The 23803-nt window shown below is 44.0% G+C and overlaps 1 protein-coding gene across 1 annotated transcript; it reads left to right on the top strand.

Annotated features, from left to right (window-relative positions):
• Positions 1-1412: 1412 nt before the first annotated feature.
• LOC6033996 (OTU domain-containing protein 5-B) lies at positions 1413-21349 on the top strand. Its single transcript, XM_038263715.1, has 7 exons — positions 1413-1731; positions 1804-1886; positions 18957-19473; positions 19538-19694; positions 19768-20437; positions 20501-20691; positions 20763-21349. The coding sequence occupies exons 1-7, from the start codon at positions 1588-1590 to the stop codon at positions 20918-20920; spliced, it is 1920 nt and encodes a 639-aa protein (XP_038119643.1). The 5' UTR covers positions 1413-1587; the 3' UTR covers positions 20921-21349.
• Positions 21350-23803: the final 2454 nt, after the last annotated feature.

Below are 23803 nucleotides of genomic sequence, written 5' to 3'. Positions count from 1 at the left end.
AGATCAGGTTCACGCTTGCGACTTCGTCCCGAAACGGTTCGGCCATCGTGAGACACTCCACACCCAGCGGTCGCTGCATACCGACACGACCCCGACCAGCAATGTGACTCTTTGAATCTAATTTGTCACAAATTGCATTATTTTTTGTAAATTAACAGAAATAAACCTTCAAATTTTAGTCAAATGAATACAGTAACAATTTAAAGAGAGAGAAAATAATATTCATAAGATTTCCATATAAGAACAAAAACCTGCTAGCTTCACAAAATTTGAATTTTATAAGGTTTTCTTATGAACGTAACACAAATGTTACATTAAATTCATAAGGTCTGCTTATGGAAAAATTATCCATTCAGTACTTCTATGAAATCTATATGGTTAATGTATGGAAAATTTTTATCGAGCTGTCAAATCTGCAACATGGAGTTAAACTTTTTGTGAAGTTGCTGTGAAGCTTACCATGGCAATTTGAAAAGTTTAACTCCATGTTGCACGCACACACTCTCACTTTTAATTTCTCGATATGGTATCCTTATGGCTGGTAAAAGGTATTTTGGCTGAGTGTAATAAACACTATATTTCATAAGGAACCAGCCCCGTTCAATTAAGTCCGATTTTGGGTTCCGTTTCGCCCACTGTGGGGCGTCTGTCAAATTTTAATCAACTAAAATGAGAGTACATTCAACGAAAAATCCGGTTTGAAACAACAAATTTTCCCGATTTAAAACAACAATATTCGGGAGTTGATTCAATGCAAACATTTTGTTGATTATATTCAACAAAATATTTTGATGAATCAACCCTCGTACAGGCTGATTCTACCAAATATTTTTCTGCGTGTACCAAAAATTGTTTATCAACTGAAAAAATCTACGAAAAGGGCAAAAATTTTATTATTCAAATCATAATTTTTGTTTACCGTGTAGATGACTGCTGCTGTCTTGTCACAAACATATTCAAACTTCTCTTTGTATTGATTTTTCTTTGGGGGTCATTCAAAAATTGCTCAGTGATTCTCACTTTTCCGAATGATAAAAAATATTTTGAAGTTGTTTTTTAAGTTATTCTTTTCAGCCTACACCTAATTATTTAGTTCAGCTCGGTTCGGTACCAGTTTTCTTAAATATCTAGAGATTTTTTTAATATGTCGTATAAACATAGTTTTTAGGACAAGTTTTAGGACCTTTTAAAAAAAAACTCTATAGATATCTGGATTTTTTTTTTTGAAAAGGTCCAATAAACCCAATTTTCAGTTTTTGCTTTTTAAGTGTTTTTTTAATACCCCTGACCCAAGGCGGTTTCCAGATAATATTATAAGCCTTTAGTTATGGAAAATAGAATTTTCTCTCAACAATATGAAAGCGTTATTTCCGAAAGACCCCTTCACCACGCAGTTTCAAAACGTAAATATTTTCCTTTAGTTGGACGTCCATCACAGTAGCCTTCTCGCAGTTCTCTTTTTTTTCCTCTATCGTTGTGTCATACGCGTATACGTCTAATCTGGTGGAAGAGTGAAAAAGTTTCCCGTGGAAACGCCATTAGTGGTGCAGAAAATCGAGGAAAAAGTGGGCGCAGCTGGTTGCAATCATGACGATTAAACCGCTCGTCAACCAGAAAACCTCCGGCGACGATAGCCAGGAGGGCACATCGCAGAATTTGGCCAACAACGGGACGGCGGTCCGTGCCACACATCGGAATGTTGTCCTAAATCAGCTGACGTCAGAAAGTCAGGTAAGGAACCTTCCGGACCTGGAGTGGAGTGAGCTCACTGAGGGAACCGTCTTTTTTTCCTTCTCTTTGCAGCCCCTCCCGCGGGAGAAACGGGTTCATACTCCGCACAGCTTTGACAACGAAAGTGTCCGCCACCGTCGGAGCCCCCACAAAAAGTAAGCAGAAAAAAAGTGCATTTTCTCGAATGTTTTCATGTGACTTTTTTGCTTCCGGGAGCTCACATCCGGACGGTATAAGTGCCCCGAATGTTCAATAATCAATGTGTCGGGGAAGGGTCCAGATTGAAAATCAATCGGGCACAATCCGTCGCGGATTTTCCGATAGGGCGAAAAAAAAACAAAGTGGAATGAGGAAGGACAGCAGCTCGTAACAAAATCGCCATCTTATTCATCGTCGTCTCTCGCTACGACGGAAAGCGCACCAGCAGCAGCAGCAGCAGAAACTCAGCATGGAGTGCTCGTTGTTTGCTGCTGGCTGGCTGGCATTGATTTTCTTTCTTTTCTGGTTCGAAGAGAATTTTGTGTTGCACTTTGTACTTGTTCCAACACGCACACACACACAAACACATTTACAAGCACAACATTTAATGTTGTGATTATCCATCTTCCCGTGCGTGTGATTCGTCAACCTGGAATGGGATTGAAAGGACAGGTGAAATCCTAATTTGTTGCGTCAGTGATGACACTATCGTATTTGCAATTTAAATTAAGAAACTATTTTATTATCAAAATTAAATAATTTCTTAACTGGTTTGTAAATGAATATTTTGATTATTATTTTATTTGAATTTGTCACTAAGAAATCATAATTTATTTTATTATGGGTAGTTAAATGTTCAGTAATATTACACCTTGTATAAATAAATTAAAAAATAATGTTTAAAGCATTATCCCCATAGAAAGCCAAATTAAAAATGCATGAAATGCAATATTAAAGCCATAAGTTATACTTCTGGCATATGTCAAAATTTTCAATATATCCAACAACGGAATCATTTGCCACTTTTCTTTTGTACATATTTTTTTTCCAATTTGTGTTCTAACAGTCCAGCTCAAGGCTGAAAATATGTTTTCTAGCGAAAAACAATAGCATTTGATCTTGTTTTTCATTTTGCTTTGTTTAAGAGTTTGGCAAACTGTCAGACAAGAAAAAGTGCGAGTTTGTTTGTTTGTCATAGTTGAAAAAAAAAAACACTGCCCATATTTTATACAAAGATTGTCATAGATAAAAAAAACACTCTGTCTCACAAGCAGAAGGTTCAGGGATTAAATCCCAGTCCGTAACTTTGAAATTTGGAATCAGGTATTTGAACTTTGAGTACGAACAAAAACGAAAATAAATTAGGTGGGATTCGAACTCACACATTTGAATTGATGGTTTGGGAATCTAACTAGTATCATTAAATCATAATTTTTAAACACAACGTAATATCGAAATGTGAACTACTTCGTGAAATACTAAGTTTTCAAAGCTGCTAGTACAAGTTCAGTTGAATGGTTTGTTGGACTCAAACTGTACCGAATTATTGCTTTTCGATTCTAAATTCTCACTGAATGACCCTCCTAAATTTAATGAATTTGTCTGAGTCGTAGTTGGTAGTGGTACAGTCATCCCACATATTCGGAACACCCACAAATTCGGAACACTTTTATGATAATTTGTCAATAGCATACCAAAAGTAGCTTTTCTGTGGACCCTACTATTTTTAGAACCTTCATTTGGACATTATCTTGCTATTTCACTAGTAAAAGTAGCTTTTTTGAACAAAAAAGTTCAAGATGGTATGTCAGAGACATAACCGAAAGACATAGGACCAAACAATTTGAATGTGTTTTTGGATTGCTAGTGAAATCTGAAATAAGATTATTTTATTTTGTTTCATAGATTTGTCGGCGAAATTGTCATAAATGTTCTCCCAAGGTGAACCTTCTATGAGGGCACCGGCAACTCCAGGTTGTGGCCACTACGGTCGAAATGTCAATTTTCATGTTCAGTATCAAAACCATGAATTTTGATATCCATATTGCCACAACTCGTATGGTTCTGTTAAAGACCCTCCGGGCCCCGGGAAACCTGCTTTGAGATCACCGGTCACTCAAGGTTGTGGCCACTACTGTCGGAATGTCAATTTTCATGTACAGTATCAAAACCATGAATTTTGATACCAATATGCCACAACTCGTATGGTTCTGTAAAAGTCCTCCGGGCCCCGGGAACCTGCTTTAAGGGCACCGGCCACTCCAGGTTGTGGCCACTACTGTCGAAATGGCCATTATTATGTTCAGTATCAAAAACCATGAATTTTGATACCCATATTGCCACAACTCGTATGTTTCTGTAAATGTCCCCCCAGGCCCCGGGGGAACCTTCTTTGAGGGCACCAGCCACTCCAGGTTGTGGCCACTACCGTCGAAATGGCCATTATTATGTTCAGTATAAAAAACCATGAATTTTGATACCCATATTGCCACAACTCGTATGTTTCTGTAAATGTCCCCCCAGGCCCCGGAGGAACCTTCTTTGAGGGCACCGGCCACTCCAGGTTGTGGCCACTACTGTCGAAATGGCCATTATTATGTTCAGTATCAAAAACCATGAATTTTGATACCCATATTGCCACAACTCGTATGTTTCTGTAAATGTCCCCCCAGGCCCCGGGGGAACCTTCTTTGAGGGCACCGGCCACTCCAGGTTGTGGCCACTACCGTCGAAATGGCCATTATTATGTTCAGTATAAAAAACCATGAATTTTGATACCCATATTGCCACAACTCGTATGTTTCTGTAAATGTCCCCCAGGCCCCGGGAACCTTCTTTGAGGGCACCGGCCACTCCAGGTTGTGGCCACTACCGTCGAAATGGCCATTATTATGTTCAGTATCAAAACCATGAATTTTGATACCCATATTGCCACAACTCGTATGTTTCTGTAAATGTCCCCCAGGCCCCGGGGAACCTTCTTTGAGGGCACCGGCCACTCCAGGTTGTGGCCACTACCGTCGAAATGGCCATTATTATGTTCAGTATCAAAACCATGAATTTTGATACCCATATTGCCACAACTCGTATGTTTCTGTAAATGTCCCCCAGGCCCCGGAGGAACCTTCTTTGAGGGCACCGGCCACTCCAGGTTGTGGCCACTACTGTCGAAATGGCCATTATTATGTTCAGTATAAAAACCATGAATTTTGATACCCATATTGCCACAACTCGTATGTTTCTGTAAATGTCCCCCAGGCCCCGGGGAACCTTCTTTGAGGGCACCGGCCACTCCAGGTTGTGGCCACTACCGTCGAAATGGCCATTATTATGTTCAGTATCAAAACCATGAATTTTGATACCCATATTGCCACAACTCGTATGTTTCTGTAAATGTCCCCCAGGCCCCGGGGAACCTTCTTTGAGGGCACCGGCCACTCCAGGTTGTGGCCACTACCGTCGAAATGGCCATTATTATGTTCAGTATCAAAAACCATGAATTTTGATACCCATATTGCCACAACTCGTATGTTTCTGTAAATGTCCCCCCAGGCCCCGGAGGAACCTTCTTTGAGGGCACTGGCCACTCCAGGTTGTGGCCACTACCGTCGAAATGGCCATTATTATGTTCAGTATCAAAAACCATGAATTTTGATACCCATATTGCCACAACTCGTATGTTTCTGTAAATGTCCCCCCAGGCCCCGGGGGAACCTTCTTTGAGGGCACCGGCCACTCCAGGTTGTGGCCACTACCGTCGAAATGGCCATTATTATGTTCAGTATAAAAAACCATGAATTTTGATACCCATATTGCCACAACTCGTATGTTTCTGTAAATGTCCCCCCAGGCCCCGGAGGAACCTTCTTTGAGGGCACCGGCCACTCCAGGTTGTGGCCACTACTGTCGAAATGGCCATTATTATGTTCAGTATCAAAAACCATGAATTTTGATACCCATATTGCCACAACTCGTATGTTTCTGTAAATGTCCCCCAGGCCCCGGGGAACCTTCTTTGAGGGCACCGGCCACTCCAGGTTGTGGCCACTACCGTCGAAATGGCCATTATTATGTTCAGTATCAAAACCATGAATTTTGATACCCATATTGCCACAACTCGTATGTTTCTGTAAATGTCCCCCCAGGCCCCGGAGGAACCTTCTTTGAGGGCACCGGCCACTCCAGGTTGTGGCCACTACTGTCGAAATGGCCATTATTATGTTCAGTATCAAAAACCATGAATTTTGATACCCATATTGCCACAACTCGTATGTTTCTGTAAATGTCCCCCAGGCCCCGGGGAACCTTCTTTGAGGGCACCGGCCACTCCAGGTTGTGGCCACTACCGTCGAAATGGCCATTATTATGTTCAGTATCAAAACCATGAATTTTGATACCCATATTGCCACAACTCGTATGTTTCTGTAAATGTCCCCCCAGGCCCCGGGGGAACCTTCTTTGAGGGCACCGGCCACTCCAGGTTGTGGCCACTACCGTCGAAATGGCCATTATTATGTTCAGTATAAAAAACCATGAATTTTGATACCCATATTGCCACAACTCGTATGTTTCTGTAAATGTCCCCCCAGGCCCCGGAGGAACCTTCTTTGAGGGCACCGGCCACTCCAGGTTGTGGCCACTACTGTCGAAATGGCCATTATTATGTTCAGTATCAAAACCATGAATTTTGATACCCATATTGCCACAACTCGTATGTTTCTGTAAATGTCCCCCCAGGCCCCGGGGGAACCTTCTTTGAGGGCACCGGCCACTCCAGGTTGTGGCCACTACCGTCGAAATGGCCATTATTATGTTCAGTATAAAAAACCATGAATTTTGATACCCATATTGCCACAACTCGTATGTTTCTGTAAATGTCCCCCCAGGCCCCGGGGGAACCTTCTTTGAGGGCACCGGCCACTCCAGGTTGTGGCCACTACCGTCGAAATGGCCATTATTATGTTCAGTATCAAAAACCATGAATTTTGATACCCATATTGCCACAACTCGTATGTTTCTGTAAATGTCCCCCCAGGCCCCGGGGGAACCTTCTTTGAGGGCACCGGCCACTCCAGGTTGTGGCCACTACCGTCGAAATGGCCATTATTATGTTCAGTATCAAAAACCATGAATTTTGATACCCATATTGCCACAACTCGTATGTTTCTGTAAATGTCCCCCCAGGCCCCGGAGGAACCTTCTTTGAGGGCACCGGCCACTCCAGGTTGTGGCCACTACTGTCGAAATGGCCATTATTATGTTCAGTATCAAAAACCATGAATTTTGATACCCATATTGCCACAACTCGTATGTTTCTGTAAATGTCCCCCCAGGCCCCGGGGGAACCTTCTTTGAGGGCACCGGCCACTCCAGGTTGTGGCCACTACCGTCGAAATGGCCATTATTATGTTCAGTATCAAAAACCATGAATTTTGATACCCATATTGCCACAACTCGTATGTTTCTGTAAATGTCCCCCCAGGCCCCGGGGGAACCTTCTTTGAGGGCACCGGCCACTCCAGGTTGTGGCCACTACCGTCGAAATGGCCATTATTATGTTCAGTATCAAAAACCATGAATTTTGATACCCATATTGCCACAACTCGTATGTTTCTGTAAATGTCCCCCCAGGCCCCGGAGGAACCTTCTTTGAGGGCACTGGCCACTCCAGGTTGTGGCCACTACCGTCGAAATGGCCATTATTATGTTCAGTATCAAAAACCATGAATTTTGATACCCATATTGCCACAACTCGTATGTTTCTGTAAATGTCCCCCCAGGCCCCGGGGGAACCTTCTTTGAGGGCACCGGCCACTCCAGGTTGTGGCCACTACTGTCGAAATGGCCATTATTATGTTCAGTATCAAAAACCATGAATTTTGATACCCATATTGCCACAACTCGTATGTTTCTGTAAATGTCCCCCCAGGCCCCGGAGGAACCTTCTTTGAGGGCACTGGCCACTCCAGGTTGTGGCCACTACCGTCGAAATGGCCATTATTATGTTCAGTATCAAAAACCATGAATTTTGATACCCATATTGCCACAACTCGTATGTTTCTGTAAATGTCCCCCAGGCCCCGGGGAACCTTCTTTGAGGGCACCGGCCACTCCAGGTTGTGGCCACTACCGTCGAAATGGCCATTATTATGTTCAGTATCAAAAACCATGAATTTTGATACCCATATTGCCACAACTCGTATGTTTCTGTAAATGTCCCCCCAGGCCCCGGAGGAACCTTCTTTGAGGGCACTGGCCACTCCAGGTTGTGGCCACTACCGTCGAAATGGCCATTATTATGTTCAGTATCAAAAACCATGAATTTTGATACCCATATTGCCACAACTCGTATGTTTCTGTAAATGTCCCCCCAGGCCCCGGGGGAACCTTCTTTGAGGGCACCGGCCACTCCAGGTTGTGGCCACTACCGTCGAAATGGCCATTATTATGTTCAGTATCAAAAACCATGAATTTTGATACCCATATTGCCACAACTCGTATGTTTCTGTAAATGTCCCCCCAGGCCCCGGAGGAACCTTCTTTGAGGGCACCGGCCACTCCAGGTTGTGGCCACTACTGTCGAAATGGCCATTATTATGTTCAGTATCAAAAACCATGAATTTTGATACCCATATTGCCACAACTCGTATGTTTCTGTAAATGTCCCCCCAGGCCCCGGAGGAACCTTCTTTGAGGGCACCGGCCACTCCAGGTTGTGGCCACTACTGTCGAAATGGCCATTATTATGTTCAGTATCAAAAACCATGAATTTTGATACCCATATTGCCACAACTCGTATGTTTCTGTAAATGTCCCCCCAGGCCCCGGAGGAACCTTCTTTGAGGGCACCGGCCACTCCAGGTTGTGGCCACTACTGTCGAAATGGCCATTATTATGTTCAGTATCAAAAACCATGAATTTTGATACCCATATTGCCACAACTCGTATGTTTCTGTAAATGTCCCCCCAGGCCCCGGAGGAACCTTCTTTGAGGGCACCGGCCACTCCAGGTTGTGGCCACTACTGTCGAAATGGCCATTATTATGTTCAGTATCAAAAACCATGAATTTTGATACCCATATTGCCACAACTCGTATGTTTCTGTAAATGTCCCCCCAGGCCCCGGGGGAACCTTCTTTGAGGGCACCGGCCACTCCAGGTTGTGGCCACTACTGTCGAAATGGCCATTATTATGTTCAGTATAAAAAACCATGAATTTTGATACCCATATTGCCACAACTCGTATGTTTCTGTAAATGTCCCCCCAGGCCCCGGGGGAACCTTCTTTGAGGGCACCGGCCACTCCAGGTTGTGGCCACTACCGTCGAAATGGCCATTATTATGTTCAGTATCAAAACCATGAATTTTGATACCCATATTGCCACAACTCGTATGTTTCTGTAAATGTCCCCCAGGCCCCGGGGAACCTTCTTTGAGGGCACCGGCCACTCCAGGTTGTGGCCACTACCGTCGAAATGGCCATTATTATGTTCAGTATCAAAACCATGAATTTTGATACCCATATTGCCACAACTCGTATGTTTCTGTAAATGTCCCCCCAGGCCCCGGAGGAACCTTCTTTGAGGGCACCGGCCACTCCAGGTTGTGGCCACTACTGTCGAAATGGCCATTATTATGTTCAGTATAAAAACCATGAATTTTGATACCCATATTGCCACAACTCGTATGTTTCTGTAAATGTCCCCCCAGGCCCCGGGGGAACCTTCTTTGAGGGCACCGGCCACTCCAGGTTGTGGCCACTACTGTCGAAATGGCCATTATTATGTTCAGTATCAAAACCATGAATTTTGATACCCATATTGCCACAACTCGTATGTTTCTGTAAATGTCCCCCAGGCCCCGGGGGAACCTTCTTTGAGGGCACCAGCCACTCCAGGTTGTGGCCACTACCGTCGAAATGGCCATTATTATGTTCAGTATAAAAAACCATGAATTTTGATACCCATATTGCCACAACTCGTATGTTTCTGTAAATGTCCCCCCAGGCCCCGGGGGAACCTTCTTTGAGGGCACCGGCCACTCCAGGTTGTGGCCACTACCGTCGAAATGGCCATTATTATGTTCAGTATAAAAAACCATGAATTTTGATACCCATATTGCCACAACTCGTATGTTTCTGTAAATGTCCCCCCAGGCCCCGGAGGAACCTTCTTTGAGGGCACCGGCCACTCCAGGTTGTGGCCACTACTGTCGAAATGGCCATTATTATGTTCAGTATCAAAACCATGAATTTTGATACCCATATTGCCACAACTCGTATGTTTCTGTAAATGTCCCCCCAGGCCCCGGGGAACCTTCTTTGAGGGCACCGGCCACTCCAGGTTGTGGCCACTACCGTCGAAATGGCCATTATTATGTTCAGTATAAAAAACCATGAATTTTGATACCCATATTGCCACAACTCGTATGTTTCTGTAAATGTCCCCCCAGGCCCCGGAGGAACCTTCTTTGAGGGCACCGGCCACTCCAGGTTGTGGCCACTACTGTCGAAATGGCCATTATTATGTTCAGTATCAAAAACCATGAATTTTGATACCCATATTGCCACAACTCGTATGTTTCTGTAAATGTCCCCCAGGCCCCGGGGACCTTCTTTGAGGGCACCGGCCACTCCAGGTTGTGGCCACTACTGTCAAAATGGCCATTATTATGTTCAGTATCAAAACCATGAATTTTGATACCCATATTGCCACAACTCGTATGTTTCTGTAAATGTCCCCCCAGGCCCCGGAGGAACCTTCTTTGAGGGCACCGGCCACTCCAGGTTGTGGCCACTACTGTCGAAATGGCCATTATTATGTTCAGTATCAAAACCATGAATTTTGATACCCATATTGCCACAACTCGTATGTTTCTGTAAATGTCCCCCAGGCCCGGGGAACCTTCTTTGAGGGCACCGGCCACTCCAGGTTGTGGCCACTACCGTCGAAATGGCCATTATTATGTTCAGTATAAAAACCATGAATTTTGATACCCATATTGCCACAACTCGTATGTTTCTGTAAATGTCCCCCAGGCCCGGGGAACCTTCTTTGAGGGCACCGGCCACTCCAGGTTGTGGCCACTACCGTCGAAATGGCCATTATTATGTTCAGTATAAAAAACCATGAATTTTGATACCCATATTGCCACAACTCGTATGTTTCTGTAAATGTCCCCCCAGGCCCCGGGGGGACCTTCTTTGAGGGCACTGGCCACTCCAGGTTGTGGCCACTACTGTCGAAATGGCCATTATTATGTTCAGTATAAAAAACCATGAATTTTGATACCCATATTGCCACAACTCGTATGTTTCTGTAAATGTCCCCCCAGGCCCCGGAGGAACCTTCTGAGGGCACCGGCCACTCCAGGTTGTGGCCACTACTGTCGAAATGGCCATTATTATGTTCAGTATCAAAACCATGAATTTTGATACCCATATTGCCACAACTCGTATGTTTCTGTAAATATCCCCCCAGGCCCCGGGGGGACCTTCTTTGAGGGCACCGGCCACTCCAGGTTGTGGCCACTACTGTCGAAATGGCCATTATTATGTTCAGTATCAAAAACCATGAATTTTGATACCCATATTGCCACAACTCGTATGTTTCTGTAAATGTCCCCCCAGGCCCCGGAGGAACCTTCTTTGAGGGCACCGGCCACTCCAGGTTGTGGCCACTACTGTCGAAATGGCCATTATTATGTTCAGTATCAAAAACCATGAATTTTGATACCCATATTGCCACAACTCGTATGTTTCTGTAAATATCCCCCAGGCCCCGGGGGACCTTCTTTGAGGGCACCGGCCACTCCAGGTTGTGGCCACTACTGTCGAAATGGCCATTATTATGTTCAGTATCAAAAACCATGAATTTTGATACCCATATTGCCACAACTCGTATGTTTCTGTAAATGTCCCCCCAGGCCCCGGAGGAACCTTCTTTGAGGGCACCGGCCACTCCAGGTTGTGGCCACTACTGTCGAAATGGCCATTATTATGTTCAGTATCAAAAACCATGAATTTTGATACCCATATTGCCACAACTCGTATGTTTCTGTAAATGTCCCCCCAGGCCCCGGAGGAACCTTCTTTGAGGGCACCGGCCACTCCAGGTTGTGGCCACTACTGTCGAAATGGCCATTATTATGTTCAGTATCAAAAACCATGAATTTTGATACCCATATTGCCACAACTCGTATGTTTCTGTAAATGTCCCCCAGGCCCCGGGGACCTTCTTTGAGGGCACCGGCCACTCCAGGTTGTGGCCACTACTGTCGAAATGGCCATTATTATGTTCAGTATCAAAACCATGAATTTTGATACCCATATTGCCACAACTCGTATGTTTCTGTAAATGTCCCCCCAGGCCCCGGAGGAACCTTCTTTGAGGGCACCGGCCACTCCAGGTTGTGGCCACTACTGTCGAAATGGCCATTATTATGTTCAGTATCAAAACCATGAATTTTGATACCCATATTGCCACAACTCGTATGTTTCTGTAAATGTCCCCCAGGCCCGGGGACCTTCTTTGAGGGCACCGGCCACTCCAGGTTGTGGCCACTACTGTCGAAATGGCCATTATTATGTTCAGTATCAAAACCATGAATTTTGATACCCATATTGCCACAACTCGTATGTTTCTGTAAATGTCCCCCAGGCCCCAGAACCTTCTTTGAGGGCACCGGCCACTCCAGGTTGTGGCCACTACTGTCAAAATGGCCATTATTATGTTCAGTATAAAAACCATGAATTTTGATACCCATATTGCCACAACTCGTATGTTTCTGTAAATGTCCCCCAGGCCCCGGGGAACCTTCTTTGAGGGCACCGGCCACTCCAGGTTGTGGCCACTACTGTCAAATGGCCATTATTATGTTCAGTATAAAACCATGAATTTTGATACCCATATTGCCACAACTCGTATGTTTCTGTAAATGTCCCCCCAGGCCCTGGGGAACTTCTTTGAGGGCACCACACCCGTTGTGGCCACTACTGTCGAAATGGCCATTATTATGTTCAGTATCAAAACCATGAATTTTGATACCCATATTGCCACAACTCGTATGTTTCTGTAAATGTCCCCCAGGCCCCGGGAACCTTCTTTGAGGGCACCGGCCACTCCAGGTTGTGGCCACTACTGTCAAAATGGCCATTATTATGTTCAGTATAAAAACCATGAATTTTGATACCCATATTGCCACAACTCGTATGTTTCTGTAAATGTCCCCCAGGCCCCGGGGAACCTTCTTTGAGGGCACCACTCCAGGTTGTGGCCACTACTGTCAAAATGGCCATTATTATGTTCAGTATAAAAACCATGAATTTTGATACCCATATTGCCACAACTCGTATGTTTCTGTAAATGTCCCCCAGGCCCCGGGAACCTTCTTTGAGGGCACCGGCCACTCCAGGTTGTGGCCACTACTGTCGAAATGGCCATTATTATGTTCAGTATCAAAACCATGAATTTTGATACCCATATTGCCACAACTCGTATGTTTCTGTAAATGTCCCCCAGGCCCCGGAGGAACCTTCTTTGAGGGCACCGGCCACTCCAGGTTGTGGCCACTACTGTCGAAATGGCCATTATTATGTTCAGTATCAAAACCATGAATTTTGATACCCATATTGCCACAACTCGTATGTTTCTGTAAATGTCCCCCAGGCCCCGGGGAACCTTCTTTGAGGGCACCGGCCACTCCAGGTTGTGGCCACTACTGTCGAAATGGCCATTATTATGTTCAGTATCAAAACCATGAATTTTGATACCCATATTGCCACAACTCGTATGTTTCTGTAAATGTCCCCCCAGGCCCCGGGGGAACCTTCTTTGAGGGCACCGGCCACTCCAGGTTGTGGCCACTACTGTCAAAATGGCCATTATTATGTTCAGTATAAAAAACCATGAATTTTGATACCCATATTGCCACAACTCGTATGTTTCTGTAAATGTCCCCCCAGGCCCCGGGGGAACCTTCTTTGAGGGCACCGGCCACTCCAGGTTGTGGCCACTACTGTCAAAATGGCCATTATTATGTTCAGTATCAAAAACCATGAATTTTGATACCCATATTGCCACAACTCGTATGTTTCTGTAAATGTCCCCCCAGGCCCCGGGGGAACCTTCTTTGAGGGCACCGGCCACTCCAGGTTGTGGCCACTACTGTCGAAATGGCCATTATTATGTTCAGTATCAAAAACCATGAATTTTGATACCCATATTGCCACAACTCGTATGTTTCTGTAAATGTCCCCCCAGGCCCCGGAGGAACCTTCTTTGAGGGCACGGCCACTCCAGGTTGTGGCCACTACTGTCGAAATGGCCATTATTATGTTCAGTATCAAAAACCATGAATTTTGATACCCATATTGCCACAACTCGTATGTTTCTGTAAATATCCCCCAGGCCCTGGGGAACCTTCTTTGAGGGCACCGGCCACTCCAGGTTGTGGCCACTACTGTCGAAATGGCCATTATTATGTTCAGTATCAAAAACCATGAATTTTGATACCCATATTGCCACAACTCGTATGTTTCTGTAAATGTCCCCCCAGGCCCCGGAGGAACCTTCTTTGAGGGCACCGGCCACTCCAGGTTGTGGCCACTACTGTCGAAATGGCCATTATTATGTTCAGTATCAAAAACCATGAATTTTGATACCCATATTGCCACAACTCGTATGTTTCTGTAAATGTCCCCCAGGCCCCGGAGGAACCTTCTTTGAGGGCACCGGCCACTCCAGGTTGTGGCCACTACTGTCGAAATGGCCATTATTATGTTCAGTATCAAAAACCATGAATTTTGATACCCATATTGCCACAACTCGTATGTTTCTGTAAATGTCCCCCCAGGCCCCGGAGGAACCTTCTTTGAGGGCACCGGCCACTCCAGGTTGTGGCCACTACTGTCGAAATGGCCATTATTATGTTCAGTATCAAAAACCATGAATTTTGATACCCATATTGCCACAACTCGTATGTTTCTGTAAATATCCCCCCAGGCCCCGGGGGACCTTCTTTGAGGGCACCGGCCACTCCAGGTTGTGGCCACTACTGTCGAAATGGCCATTATTATGTTCAGTATCAAAAACCATGAATTTTGATACCCATATTGCCACAACTCGTATGTTTCTGTAAATATCCCCCCAGGCCCCGGGGGGACCTTCTTTGAGGGCACCGGCCACTCCAGGTTGTGGCCACTACTGTCGAAATGGCCATTATTATGTTCAGTATCAAAAACCATGAATTTTGATACCCATATTGCCACAACTCGTATGTTTCTGTAAATGTCCCCCCAGGCCCCGGGGGACCTTCTTTGAGGGCACCGGCCACTCCAGGTTGTGGCCACTACTGTCAAAATGGCCATTATTATGTTCAGTATAAAACCATGAATTTTGATACCCATATTGCCACAACTCGTATGTTTCTGTAAATGTCCCCCAGGCCCCGGGGAACCTTCTTTGAGGGCACCGGCCACTCCAGGTTGTGGCCACTACTGTCGAAATGGCCATTATTATGTTCAGTATCAAAAACCATGAATTTTGATACCCATATTGCCACAACTCGTATGTTTCTGTAAATATCCCCCCAGGCCCCGGGGGGACCTTCTTTGAGGGCACCGGCCACTCCAGGTTGTGGCCACTACTGTCGAAATGGCCATTATTATGTTCAGTATCAAAAACCATGAATTTTGATACCCATATTGCCACAACTCGTATGTTTCTGTAAATGTCCCCCAGGCCCCGGGGAACCTTCTTTGAGGGCACCGGCCACTCCAGGTTGTGGCCACTACTGTCGAAATGGCCATTATTATGTTCAGTATCAAAAACCATGAATTTTGATACCCATATTGCCACAACTCGTATGTTTCTGTAAATATCCCCCCAGGCCCCGGGGGGACCTTCTTTGAGGGCACCGGCCACTCCAGGTTGTGGCCACTACTGTCGAAATGGCCATTATTATGTTCAGTATCAAAAACCATGAATTTTGATACCCATATTGCCACAACTCGTATGTTTCTGTAAATGTCCCCCCAGGCCCCGGGGGAACCTTCTTTGAGGGCACCGGCCACTCCAGGTTGTGGCCACTACTGTCGAAATGGCCATTATTATGTTCAGTATCAAAAACCATGAATTTTGATACCCATATTGCCACAACTCGTATGTTTCTGTAAATGTCCCCCCAGGCCCCGGGGGAACCTTCTTCGAGGGCATCGGCCACTCCTGGTTTTGGCCACCACTGTCGAATTGTCCATTTTTCATGAGAACCGCCGCATCATAGCGACTTCCACGCCGTCCGCTTCGCTCGAATTTCCTCCTTCTGCTGCCGGTGGTTCTTCCTTCTGGTTGCTGGTCTTCTTCTTCTATTGGCCGCTGCTGCTGCTGCTCCGCGCCGGCCCGACGTGCACAGTTCGAGTGCTCGTTCCAAAGTGACTTGCTTTTGCGAAATTTTCTGCTTAAATAGCGGCACAGCCGGAGAACGGCACAAAAGGGGCGCGGTCTCGAATGCATACGCTCGCTCTGATTGGTCATCTGTCCGATTTGTACTGAAAAATTACTCATTTTGATTGCATGTTTTAAGTGCTTTAACTATGTTTAGTCAGACTATCTATGTAGTTAAACAATAGCTGAAGTCTTCCTCTTTCGATTGGTGGTCCAACCATCTGGATTGATTCACAGGGAAAAAAGATATAAGCGTTCAAAATGTCCCCTTTTTTAACGCTTAAAAGTGACGCTTTGGATCGAATTTCTGAACTGGCCCCCCAATATAGTAAGTAAAGACATAGTCCTATGTCAAAAACTTCATTCCAAGACTATTAAAAAAACGAAACTATTGGCACTACGCCCCCCGGGGCATGGCCTTCCTCTAACGTGGGATTTCTGCTCCAGCGCCTCTGACGAGACAGGAGAAACCGGGACCGACGTTTTACTTCACCATCCGATAGAAGCTCAGTGGATAAGGCGGGAATCGAACCCGCGTCTCATAGCATCATCGGGATCGGCAGCCGAAGCCACTACCCCTGCGCCACGAGACCCACAAGACTATTTTGTCCAGAGCAGCAAAACACTGCCTCCAAATTGCCTGTTCCATAATTGTGGGATGTTATTGTGCCTCCCACAATTGTGGAACACCTGAATTCAACTGATATTTTCACAAAAAAGTTATCAAACCATGTATAAAACATCACTAAGCTTGAGTTTCATTGGTTTCAGTGTGTGAAGTCATTATTTGGTAATAAATATGTACTCCTGGAGAGATCCAGTTTGTTTATATTCGTAAGAAAAAAGTGTTCCGAATTTGTGGATTTCAAGGGTCAAAGTAATTCTTCAAAAACTTCATATAAAAGTTGAAATTTGCAGATGTTCGATACAGCATTCGAAAGATCGCAAGAAAAGCTTTCAAATGAAGGCAAAAGCGAATCATTAAGTTCAATTATCGATTTGCTATGATTTTTGCTATAGACATATAAGAATCCTAAGCAACATTTAAAAGTTGTTTTTCGTCTTCAACTGTTGATTGGCAGTAAAGGAATATTTACAGTTACAAGGTAAACTAAACTGACATTAGACTTTAATAAACATTTTTAAAAAATGCCAATGTTTTACTTGAAGAAAAAATTAGTTTTAGTGCCTAATCGAAACTCAAAATTACATGCCTCAAAATTTCGAAATAATCTTGAAGGAAAGAAGTCTACTAATGTTATATAACTTCCATGGTTTTTAATTTCTGGGCTGTGTTTTTCAACGGAAAATTTGGGCTTCCCAATTTAGTGGTCGTGTCATCAATATCAAATGTTGGGATTTCCTTACAACTTTGATTTCACATTTTCTAAATTTGCAAATCAAAGAAGCAGTGGTAGGATCATACTTAAAAAAAATAGGGGAAATATACCCTTTCTAATCAAACACCTATCTTCGTCATATGAAGAGTTTGATGCTCGATAAAAGCTCTAAAATACTATTTAGGCTATAAACTTACCAGCAACAGCACCGCCTCAAGTAAGCACGAAAATTTATGCCATTTACTGGCCAAAAAGAAAAAAAAAATAATGCACTTTGGATCATAATTTCTATTTTGTAAGACCATTTCTCATCGTTTTGGTGGCACACACATCCACACGCAAGATCAGAGGTTAACTGCTTAACGAAAGTTGCCATCAATATCTTTTCACTTGCGCTAACGATTTCAAAGCGCTTAAGATATAAAATTGCTTCCAACTACCGGCAACATGTTCTTTTGACCATTACTTAGTCACTAACTTGAAAAATAATCCCGAAAAATGCCAAAAAAAAAAAAACAAACGCGCTAAGTCTTTTGACGTTTCCATTTTGACTACACATTCCAATCGAAGGCTGAAGAAAACCGAGCGCCTGTGCGCAAGTGCTGCCAGGAAACTTTCGCTATGAATGCTACTTTTCGTGAGTGTTCGCCTAAAATTTCATCAATTTTGACAGCACTAAGCATACCCAAAAAAGCGCTGGAAGAAAAAAAGAACTAAGCTGAAAATAGGAAGATGGGCGTGGCTCAATGCACTCGACTGAATAGAATGCATTTTGGAAATATTTTTTTTAAATGCTTGTAATAGGAAGAGCATAACTATTATTAAAAGTGAAAATGAACAGAAATGTTCACAAAAAGTTGCTCTACTCCTTGAAACACTCCAGATTATCCAGCATCATTCAAACATGACCGCTTATTGGGCTTAAAATGGGTATATTTCCCCTAGCTTTATGTTTGTTTCCTGTGTATAAAATTTAACTCATCTTTTGTCGCTGATTGGATTTGTTTTTAATTTCTTGCCTCAATAGTTATAGGTATAAAAATACTGGGAGTCTCGAGAAATTCCCGGGAATTGAGAGGCTCAAAAATGGCCAATTTTCCGGGAATTCCCGCTCGTCACCCTCTACTCAAGATAGATCAAGGATCCGTCTGGTGCTTGCTTCTATGTTAAGGCGGGGCCGGACAATGCCCTACGACCTCGGAATTGGGCCGCTAGGATTTCTGCCATTCTAAAATTGGTCATTTGAAGCAACACGAGGGCTATCACCACCTAATACCCGGGACTGAGATAAGCTGTATCAGCATGCGGCATATACAAAGTCTGATACAAATTATACTTTTCCATAATTTCGTTACCGATTAACGGGTACTGAATTGGACTACACACAACGCTGTATTAAAAAAAAAAAAACAAAACATATCAACTCCTAAAACCTTTTTTTTAATATTTAAAAAATGTTTTACAGCATCGTTCGCCCGAAGCGTGAACACCACCACAAACGCGAGAACCGGGAGCGTGACAAGAACGCTTCGCCAAACTACCAGCTGGGCTCACCGTCGTCGGCCAGTGGCAAAAAGCAGCCCACGTCGTCCACATGTACGAGTCCGTTGGCCAGCGCCAGCGCCGGAAGTCGCTCTCCAAAGAGTACCGTTACGTCGCCTGCTCCGGCCCTGCCCAGCAGCAGCAGCTCGGCCAGCAGCTGCAGCAATCCGTGCAAGAGCAGCGTTCCGGTCGCTGCCGATGAGGCTTCGCTGTCCGGGTACAACAGCGGTGACGAGCACGTCGGCCAAAAGGACGCCCAGTTGACGCCGGACGAGTGGAAAAAGCGGGACGAATCGTTCGCCAAGATTATGTCCGATCGCGGATTCATCATCAAGGACATGGAAGAGGACGGCGCCTGTCTGTTTCGGGCGATTTCGCTTCAGATCTACGGCGATCAGGACATGCACGAGATTATCCGGCAGCAAACGATGGATTACATTGTAGGTTGAATGGTTTGACGACTTTGAGAGTTGGCTTTGATTTGTTGATCTTTTTGTGTTGCAGTTTCAAAATCGAGAATACTTTGCGCAGTTTGTAACCGAGGACATTGACAGTTACGTTGCCCGAAAGCGGGCCAATCACGTTCACGGAAATCATATTGAAATTCAGGCAATGTCCGAAATGTACAACCGCTCGGTCGAATTGTATTGCTATCAATTGGGTGAGTGAAGATGAGTGTAACCTTATCTAGTTGAGGTCAAAAGTAATTTTTGTGTTTTTTTGTTCTATTTCAGAACCGATCAACATTTTCAACTCGGATCAGATCAACAACGGAAACGAGCCGTTGCGTTTGTCGTACCAGCGATGTTCGCACTACAACGCAATCATGGATCCGTACAAAGCGTCCGTCGGCGTCGGTTTGGGTCTAGCTGGTTATAGACCCGACGAGGTGGACATTAAGCAGGTTGCCGAAGCCGTCCGGATGAGTGAGGAGTTGGAAATTGAGCAAACAATGTTTGAGGACAAGCTGAAGACCACCGACTGGGAGGCCACAAACGAGGCCATCGAGGAGCAAATTGCCAGAGAATCGTACCTCCAGTGGTGTCGGGACAATATGCGCGATAGTACGGGCAAGAACAGCAAAAGCACCAGCACGATAACCTCCAGTGATGCTGCCGGCGGCGGAGGTGGCTGTTGTAGCACCGCGGTCAGTCCGGAAAAATCGCCCAAGCAGAGCCTGGATGCGGCGACCTCGTACTCGGAGTCTTTGCTGCGTGATTTCCGCAAATCAGCTTCGCCAACGCCCTCAAACAATACTTCGTTCAACGCCGGCAGCTGCTCGTCTAGTTCGAAAAACACTTCGTTCGAACTCGATTGCTCCCCCCTTCCGGAAACGTCGTCCTGCTCCGTTCCGTACTACTTCAACAACAGCAACAGAAGAAAGAAAAGGAATCTAAACTCACCGTAAGTAGCAAAGCAAAGGGCATCTCCCAGCTATCTCGCCGCTAACGCTTGTCTTCTTTGCAGTGTGGAAACCCCGGCCGTCGCCGACGTTCAACCAAAAAAGTCAAAACAGTCGCCGGCCCGCGAGGACGAAGGTGGAGCGGACAGCGGAGCTAGCACATCCGGCACGGCCAAGAGTGAAACCCGAACAAAGGAAGAGCCCGTTTCGGAGTTTTACCAATCCCTGCTCGAGTCCTCCTACACCGATGATGGTAGTGAGTTACAGTTCAAGCGAAAATTAAAAAGAAGCAATTTGTGCCATCATCTAAATTGTTCCCTTTTTCAGGTTGGGCCCAGCTAAGCGAGCGGGAAATGCTACAAAAGGCGCTGGCCGAATCGGCGATGGATTTCGTGAAGCGGTGCGACCGAACCAAAGGCTCCTCATCGCAGGACGACAAGTACGGCGGCACGACGGACGAGGAGTACGATTCACCGTCGCCTTAGTGTGGGTTGATCTTGAGCAATAATCGTAACAACAAACAAACAAGCAAACAAACACACACATTGCAAGTAGAAGCAAAACACACGTGCAAGCACTACCCAATAAAGAGAAAGATAGTTTGGTGAACGAACGCAGCGCAAAACAACAACAACAAAAATATGCTAATATAAGGCTAAGATTTATCTCTCGTAATTACTTCCCACTCTTATTTGGTGGGCTTTGAAATGGTTTGTTTAACTTTTTTTTCTTTCTATTTCTTGTTTTGCCAAATCTGAGCAAATTTGCGAATCTAAAATTCTTTTTAGTTTATTCACCAAGAAATCACTTCCAAATTGATGATAAAATTTGCTGGAGTTTTTTTTAGCTAGGCTAAGTGATTTATTGAACCATTAATAAAAATGTATTATAAAATAAAATGAAAACACAACACACACACGCATATTAAATGTAGACGCTTAAGTTTTTGCGTAAATGGTAAACATTTGAATTTGAATCACAAAATAAATGTAGCCTAATGACACAGTCGTGTTTGTTATTTTTCAGTTGTTTGATTGATGGTTTCGATTGATAATTCTCCCCTATTTTTTCAAAAAGTCCTATGTACATATGAAACCCATGGCGCATTGGTCGTTTTGAAAAAAAAAAAATAAGAAATTTGAACAGCAATTTTGTTTTTCGGGTGATGAACGACGAAGATCATGGTAGGCCATGTGAAAGAGATGACAGTATTCTGCTAACGATTGTTAGCTGTAGAAAGATGGCGGCCAAGTACGTGGACGTCAAAACAGCGTACCATAAAAAACAGGGATTTGGCCAGGCCAAGGGTAACCCGTGCCTATACGGCCTGAAAGTCGATCGTTTACATCATCATCTACGTGAACAACGTGGTGGTCGCTGCCGCAAACTCGCAAACAAAGCCAAATTAGAGAACCTAGAGTTTACTAGAGAACGGACTACTCGAATCAAAAGTACCAATCGAATTAATGCTCTGAAAGGTATCATTCCCGATCGGCCATCTTTGTTTTAGAAAACATTCAAATCTTGATTCGGGTTTCTTTGTGTTGTTTGTACAATCGTTTTACATATAGTAGGGGAACTATACCCTTTCTCAGCCTATTTCTATTATCGGCCTATCAGCACTTTGATCATGAAAACGCCCAGCAAAACTTATCAGTGTTGCCAAGCTCACAACATAAGTTGCCAGATCGATTTAGCCAGCTTAGACCAGTCTCTCTATTTAGGGTCTCTACCTTAAATTAGGTATCTTTGAATCGAAGCAGGAGAACTGTCAAACGAAGATACCAAACGAGCAAAAGACAGTAAAATAATCTACGTGCGCATGTATTGCGTGTACGTACACGAAAAAGATTGAGGTTAAATTTTGTACCCTCTAGCAAAACAAATGGCATGCTAGTGTGCGTGAGATCGGGCTCTATTAAGGTGAAGCCGTTGATCATTTGCGAAGAAAATTGATCATCACTATTAAATATTCTGTATTAAATTAAAATGGTTCCTAAAATGAAGCTTAGATTGCTGATATTATTGTTTACAGCGATTAAGCTTATTTTTCTGAGTACAATGACCCTTTGTTCTTAGAGCCTCGTGGCGCGGTGGTTAGCGGCTTCGGCTGCCGATCCCTAAGTTGCTATGGGGCGCGGGTTCGATTCCCGCCTTATCCTCCTGGCCTTCTATCGGATGGGGAAGTAAAACGTCGGTCCAATTGCGTAAAAGAGGTTTCGGGTGACTCACCACACATAACCTTCGGACGCCGTGAAATGAGCAGAAACTTGCAACAGAGCCCACAAAAGACCCATGGGTCGTTAAAGTGGATAGCTTTGTTTTTTTACCCTTTGTACGACCACAAAGAGTTTAAAATGGACTTTTAATTCAATTTGGAAAAATTAACCTACTTGACGTTTCTTTCCAAGGGCACCATAGTTGATCCATCAAAAAAAAAATGTTGTCTTGTCAAAAAAAAAGTTGCGTTAAAATTAAAAAAAGTGATTACAAATGGTTTTTAAACGGTAAAAACACCGTTGTAGATAAAAATTGACAAAGGGCTTTAGTACCCAATTGACCGAATTACAGCACCAAAAGGAATCAGCATGTGCCGGGTGTTGCCTTCTTGAAGCCACTTAAAGAATTTGTGATCTAATTCAATTGTGCTTAAAAATTTATAAAATTTTGTGGTACAGTCATTGACGTCCTAGTTGGCAATCATTGATTAATGACGTTTTCCATAACTTTACAAGGAAAGGGATAATCGTTCCCAAAAGGAATCAGCATGTGTAGGGCACTATTCTAAACAACTTGTTGAAGGAATTTTGTCAAAGTACTGAAAACGACGCAAAATTTATATCTTTGAACGAAAAATCATGACAATGATGGAAGCCTTCACGTTAAGGTGAAGCCGTTGATCATTTTCGAAGAAAATTAATCATCACTATAAAAAAATGTGTATTAAATTCAATTTAACGAATTTCAGCACCAAAAGGAATCAGCATGTTCCAGTTGTTGCCTTCTTGAAGCCATTGAAGGAATTTTTGATCTAAATCAATTGTGCTTCAAAATTTTTATAATTTTGTGGCACAGTCATTGACGTCCTAGTTGGCAATCATTGATTAATGACGTTTTCCATAACTTTACAAGGAAAGGGATAATCGTTCCCAAAAGGAATCAGCATGTGTAGGGCACTATTCTAAACAACTTGTTGAAGGAATTTTGTCAAAGTACTGAAAACGACGCAAAATTTATATCTTTGAACGAAAAATCATGACAATGATGGAAGTCTTCACGTTAAACAAAACGTTTGATAGTGATTGTGAGCTCTGTGTAAACTAAAAGGTGACCACGTTCGTTTGACAATAATTGGTGTTAAACCGAGT

This window comes from Culex quinquefasciatus, chromosome 3 (assembly GCF_015732765.1).
Source record: "Culex quinquefasciatus strain JHB chromosome 3, VPISU_Cqui_1.0_pri_paternal, whole genome shotgun sequence".
NCBI classification, from domain to species: domain Eukaryota; kingdom Metazoa; phylum Arthropoda; class Insecta; order Diptera; family Culicidae; genus Culex; species Culex quinquefasciatus.
Note: the sequence above shows the minus strand (reverse complement) of the source record. Positions and strands in the feature narration are given on the sequence as shown.

What these genes read in the sequence shown, in the direction of transcription:
- LOC6033996 (XM_038263715.1), top strand. Translation starts at nt 1,588, where the DNA reads ATGACGATTAAACCGCTCGTCAACCAGAAAACCTCCGGCGACGATAGC. An exon ending in CGTCGGAGCCCCCACAAAAA is followed by an intron (nt 1,887 to 18,956) that starts GTAAGCAGAAAA and finishes AATGTTTTACAG; the next exon opens with CATCGTTCGCCCGAAGCGTG. An exon ending in CTCCTACACCGATGATGGTA is followed by an intron (nt 20,692 to 20,762) that starts GTGAGTTACAGT and finishes TCCCTTTTTCAG; the next exon opens with GTTGGGCCCAGCTAAGCGAG.